The following is a 6,333-nucleotide window of genomic DNA, read 5'->3' on the forward strand; positions in this document are numbered from 1 at the left end:
GTTCTAGTTCAGTTCTAGTTCAGTTCTAGTTCAGTTCTAGTTCAGTTCTAGTTCAGTTCTAGTTCAGTTCTAGTTCAGTTCTAGTTCAGTTCAAATTCAGTTCTAGTTTAGTTCTAGTTCAGTTCTAGTTCAGTTCTAGTTCAGTTCTAGTTCAGTTCTAGTTTAGTTTTAGTTCAGTTCTAATTCAGTTCTAGTTCAGTTGTAGTTCAGTTATAGTTCAGTTCTAGTTCTAGTTCAGTTGTAGTTCAGTTCTAGTTCAGTTCTAGTTCAGTTCTAGTTCAGTTCTAGTTCAGTTCTAGTTCAGTTTTAGTTCAGTTCTAGTTCAGTTCTAATTCAGTTCTAGTTTAGTTCTAGTTCAGTTCTAATTCAGTTCTAGTTTAGTTCTAGTTCAGTTCTAGTTCAGTTCTAGTTTAGTTTTAGTTCAGTTCTAATTCATTTTTACTTTAGCTGTAGTTCAGCTCTAGTTTTTTCTGTATTAAATTGAATTCAATCTCTATTCATTATGTTTTCAATCTCTATTATTTCCAAAATCTTTTCATTTTAGGAATATCGTTGTATGTACCTGCTTATTGTTATGGCTATATTTTGGGTAACTGAAGCCTTGCCCCTGTATGTCACCTCAATGATTCCAATTGTAGCGTTTCCTGTAATGGGTATAATGGTATGTTTTCTATAACTATTTAGCATATCACACTTATTTGTCAAAATATCTTAATTGTTGTTAATTGATTTATATGTTTGTTGTTGTTTTTTTACAGAGTTCGGATCAAACATGTAGATTATATTTCAAAGATACACTTGTAATGTTTATGGGTGGCATTATGGTCGCCTTAGCTATTGAATATTGTAATTTGCACAAGCGTTTAGCTTTGCGCGTTATACAAATTGTTGGCTGCAGTCCCAGAAGGTATGTCGACGAGAGTCATATTGCAAAAACATTTATATTTACTTGTAATAAGTTTTTACATCTGCTGATATTAATTACCTTTTTTAGAGTAAACAATTTCAAACTTGTAATCAGTTGTTTACATTACACGAGCTGTAATATTTTCATATTATTATAATTTTCTGGTTATTCTAGTATTTTGTTTTTCAGCAAAATTAGCAACAATTGCTTATAAATTATTTTAGTTCTCGTTTAATTTAATCAATAAAATGTATATGGGTTAGACAGGGGACGTTGAAAAAATATGGGAACATTATTTGTTTTCCAGCTATTTGTGTCAAAACCTTTAGGTTCAATTTTTAATTAATGAATTTTAAATTAACAATTTCAATTGAAATGTTTTCGCTAGGAACATAATCTAGACATTGCAATTGGTAATGTTCATGAGGAAGTTTATATAGATAGATAGATAGATAGATAGATAGATAGATAGATAGATAGATAGATAGATAGATAGATAGATAGATAGATAGATAGATAGATAGAGAGATAGATAGATAGATAGATAGATAGATAGATAGATAGATAGATAGATAGATAGATAGATAGATAGATAGATATATAGATAGATAGATAGATAGATAGATAGATAGATAGATAGATGGATGGAAATCTTAACCTAATATACTTAAAACGTTGTAGTTGTCAGTCCTGTTTAATACAACATTTCATTTTTTCCAGATTACACTTTGGTTTAATTTTCGTTACCATGTTCTTGTCCATGTGGATTTCGAATGCTGCCTGTACCGCTATGATGTGTCCCATCATTCAGGCCGTTTTAGAGGAATTGCAACAACAGGGTCTTTGTAAAATGAATCGTGAACCACAATATCAAATTGTGGGCAACAATAAGAAGAACGGTGAAGAAGAGTAAGTTGTCTAGGAATTACTAAAAAAAAACAAGCTTTAATAATTTTCTATTCTTTTGCTTTGTTTACAGACCTCCATATCCCTCCAAGGTTACCTTGTGCTATTTCTTGGGTGTTGCTTATGCTTCCTCAATGGGTGGTTGCGGTACTGTTATTGGTACAGCCACCAATTTGACCTTCAAGGGTATCTATGAAAGTCGTTTCCCTACCTCTACTGAAACTTTGGATTTTCCCACCTTTATGTTTTACTCGGTACCCTCTATGTTGATTTATACCGGTTTAATGTTCTTGTGGCTGCAGTATCACTATATGGGCTTATTCCGTCCCAAGAGCAAAGAAGCTGAGGAAGTTAAATTGGGTAATCAGGGTGCCGATGTTGCGCGTAAGGTTATCGATCAACGTTACAAGGAATTGGGTCCCATGAGTGCACATGAAATTCAAGTTATGATTTTATTCATTATCATGGTTATTATGTATTTCACCCGCAAGCCAGGCATTTTCCCCGGTTGGGCTGATTGGTTGGATGCCAAGGATATTCGTAACTCTATGCCTACCATTTTTGTGGTCATTATGTGTTTCATGCTGCCCGCCAATTATGCCTTTATGCGTTATTGTTGCAATCGTCGCAATTTAGAATTGCCTACGGCTCCTACTCCTTCTTTGATTACCTGGAAATTTATACAATCTAAAGTACCATGGGGTTTGGTATTCTTGTTGGGCGGTGGTTTTGCTTTGGCTGAGGGTAGTAAAGTCAGTGGTATGGCGACATTGATTGGTAATGCCTTGATTGGTTTGAAGGCTTTACCTCATGCTGTTTTACTATTTGTCATCATTATTGTGGCTGTTGTCTTGACGGCGTTCAGTTCGAATGTTGCTATTGCTAATATTATGGTTCCTGTTTTGGCTGAAATGGTAAGAGGGCAAGGAGAGAGGGGATAATTTTGTTTTTCTTTTGATAATTTTGTTTTACTTTTCGTTTAGTCAATTGCCATTGAAATTCATCCTTTGTACTTAATTTTGCCCGCCGGTTTGGCCTGCAGTATGGCCTTCCATTTGCCAGTCAGTACACCACCCAATGCTTTAGTAGCTGGTTATGCTAATATTCGTACTAAGGATATGGTAAGTTTTAAAGAAGAACTATTCAAAGGAATTGTTTTAAAAGGACTACTATAAGGACTATTAATAAGGCGACGATTGCTTTAAAAGCAGAACTATTAAAAGGACTATTAATAAGAAAACGATTGCTTTAAACTTAGGAGTCACGAATGCTTTAATGAATGGACCCACAAGTTTGTGACCCAAAAGGTCTTTGAATAGAGCCACGAATACTTTGAAAATAGGAGTTCTAAAAGGACTATTTATAGAGCCACGAATACTTTTAATGGAGGGACTATTAATAAAGCCCACAAGTTTGTAGCCCAAAGGTTTTGAAATAGAGCTACTAATACATTGAAAATAGGAGTACTAAAGAGACTATTTATGGAGCCCCGAATCCTTAAATTGAATGACAACAAAAAGAACTATTAATAGAACAACGTTTGCTTTAAAAGTAGGAGTACTAAAGGGACTATTTGTAGAGCCATCGAAGCTTTAAAAGTAAGACTACTAAAAGGACTTTCCAAAGAGCCATGTTTGCTTTAAAAGTGAGACTCCTTAATGGACTATTTGTAGAGCCATTGAAGTTTTAAAAGTAAGACTACTAAAAGGACATTCAATAGAACCATATTTACTTTAAATGTAGGACTCCTTAAAGGGCTATTTATAGAGACATGTTTGCTTTAAAAGTAAGGCTCCTTAAAGGGCTATTTATACAGTCATGTTTGCTTTAAAAGTGAGACTCCTTAATAGACTATTTGTAGAGCCATTATTGCTTTATAGAAGGTCTACTAAAGTGACTATTAATAGAGCCACTAATGCATCAAAAGAAGGACTTCTAATAGGACTATTAATACAGGCGCGATTGCTTTAAAAGCTGAACTACCAAAGGGATTATTTATAGAACCATGTGTGCTTTAAAAGGACTACTAATACAGCCACAAATGCTTTAAAAGAAGAACTACTAAAAGGTCTTTAGATAGAGCAGCGATTGGTTTTAAAGATTGTCTGCTAAAAGGTCCGAAATTGCTTTAAGAGAAGGACTATAAATAGAACCAGGGCGAGGTCTTTGAAAATGCCACGATAGCTTTAAAAGAACTTATATTAATAGAGCAGCGATTGTTTTATAAAAATGGTACTAAAAGAACTTAAACTAGATCCACAATTGCTTTAAGATAAGGATTACTTCAAGGACTGTGAATAGAGCCAGGATAGCTTTTAAAGAATGACTACTAAAAGGACTATTAAGACGAGCAGTGATTGGTTTAAAAGAAGGTTTACTAAAAGATCTTTAACTAGATCCACAACTGCTTTAAGATAGAGATTACTTCAAGGTCTTTGAATAGTGACACATTAGCTTTTAAAGAACGGCTACTAAAAGGACTATTAAGACGCGCAGTGATTGGTTTAAAAGAAGGTTTACTAAAAGATCTTTAACTAGATCCTCAATTGCTTTAAGATAGAGATTACTTCAAGGTCTGTGAATAGAGCCAGTATAGCTTTTAAAGAACGACTACCAAAAGGACTATTAACACGAGCAGTGATTGGTTTAAAAGAAGGGTACTAAAAGATCTTTAACTAGATCCACAATTGCTTTAAAATGAGCATTACTTCAAGGTCTTTGAATAGTGATACGATAGCTTTTAAAGAACGACTGAAAGGACTATTAAGAAGGGCAGTGATTGGTTTTAAAGAAGGGCTACTAAAAGATCCTTAACTAGATCCATAATAGCTTTAAAATAAGGATTACTTCAAGGTCTTTGAATAGAGATACTTTAGCTTTTAAAAAACGACTACTAAAAGGACTATTAATAGAGCAGTGATTAGTTTGCAAGGAAGTCTACTAAAAGGTCTTTAAATAAAATTATTATTGATTTAAGAGAAGAAGAGTTAAACGTTCTATAAATGGAGCCAGGATTGCTTTAAGTGAAGGATGAGTAAAAGGTCTTTGAATAGAGCCACGAATACATTAAAAGTAGCATCTCTTAAAGGACCATTAATAGACCTATTATTGACTTAAATATCTAAAAACCAATAACTTAATTTGTTTCCTTTTCTTTACAGGCCATCGCTGGTATTGGTCCCACCGTTATCAGTATCATTGTCCTGTTTGTATTCTGTCAAACATGGGGTTTGGTCGTCTATCCCAATCTTACAACTTTCCCCGATTGGGCACGTACCATAGCACTAAATGCTACGCATTAAATTGTTGTTCGAACAACAACAACACAACCACCAACACCACTACATCCCTATTAACAACAATCATACATCAAACCAACACACCCACTATTACATCCTAAATTAGTTTTTAAGTTTTAAAACGATTTTTTTTTTCTTAAATTCATACTAGAGTGCTTGTTCTAGAATAAAGGGGACGTGTACCCCTTCCCTAATGACAATGTTCTTTTTAAAACAACAACTTAAAAGCTAATCACTTGAAAAATCTTTAAAAAAAAGTGATTTCAGCTTTTTGTAGGCAATTTTTTTGTTTTGTTTTTATTTTTAAAACTAAAACACTTTTTTTTTTATTTTAAAATAATTTTTAAAAGAAAATTTATTAAATATTAAACAAAATTCAATTTTTTCAAAGGAAACTTTATTAAAGTTTAAAGCCAATTAAGCAAAATAATATAATAATTAAATGTTTGTTAACTGTATGTGTAGTTTTTAAGTAAAAGAAGAAATAAACTTAATATCTTTTTGTTAACATTAAGTATAACTAGATGACAAAAAAGTAAACGTTAATAGTAATTTTTTTCTTTAAAATATCTTTAAATATTAAATTAATTAATATTTGTGACTTGATGCATTTCTGTTCTAATAACTTTTTGTTTCATATATTTTTTTGATACAATTATATATATACAAAGACACACACACACATACCCACACTTACACAAACAGCTAAACAAACTAAAAATTTTTTCTTAATAAATAGCAAATGTATATGAACCAATAAAATAACTCAGAAAGAAACTATGTAAATTTTTAAAAAAAATATTATTATTATATACATACCTACAATGTATATTTTACAACAAAAAAACATTTATGTACTTTAATATGTAAAAATACAAATTAAAAAAAAAATTTTTTTTGAAAAAATAAAAAAATTTGAAAAAAAAAACAAAATAAAAGAAAATTTGAATTTGGGATAAACTAATAAATATTACGTTGAAAATATCATTACCAAAAGGACATCTTAATAGAGCTACGATTGATTTAAAAATAGGACTACTAAAAGTACTAATAATAGAGTTATAATCCCTTTAAAAGTTGGGCTAATAAAAGGCCTATTAATAAAGCCCAGATTGCTTTAAAAGTAGAGCTACTAAAAAGACTATGAGTGGATAGAAGTTTGCTTTAAAAGTTCCATAAATAGAGCCACGAAAACTTTAAAATAATGACTACTTAAAAGAC

At 31.7% G+C, this 6,333-nt stretch overlaps 1 protein-coding gene across 1 annotated transcript in view; it reads left to right on the forward strand.

Moving 5' to 3' along the window:
* The window catches only part of LOC111687714 (protein I'm not dead yet-like), a 42,375-nt gene extending 36,473 nt beyond the window's left edge, over window positions 1-5,902 (forward strand). The window contains exons 4-9 of the mRNA XM_046951876.1: window positions 545-661; window positions 759-907; window positions 1,628-1,816; window positions 1,887-2,727; window positions 2,797-2,934; window positions 4,975-5,902. Of these exons, the coding sequence (XP_046807832.1) occupies window positions 545-661; window positions 759-907; window positions 1,628-1,816; window positions 1,887-2,727; window positions 2,797-2,934; window positions 4,975-5,115 (1,575 nt within the window). The 3' untranslated portion in view covers window positions 5,116-5,902. The remainder of the gene's footprint in view (window positions 1-544; window positions 662-758; window positions 908-1,627; window positions 1,817-1,886; window positions 2,728-2,796; window positions 2,935-4,974) is intronic.
* The last annotated feature ends 431 nt before the right edge of the window (window positions 5,903-6,333 follow it).

Source organism: Lucilia cuprina, chromosome 5 (genome assembly GCF_022045245.1).
Source record: "Lucilia cuprina isolate Lc7/37 chromosome 5, ASM2204524v1, whole genome shotgun sequence".
NCBI classification, from domain to species: domain Eukaryota; kingdom Metazoa; phylum Arthropoda; class Insecta; order Diptera; family Calliphoridae; genus Lucilia; species Lucilia cuprina.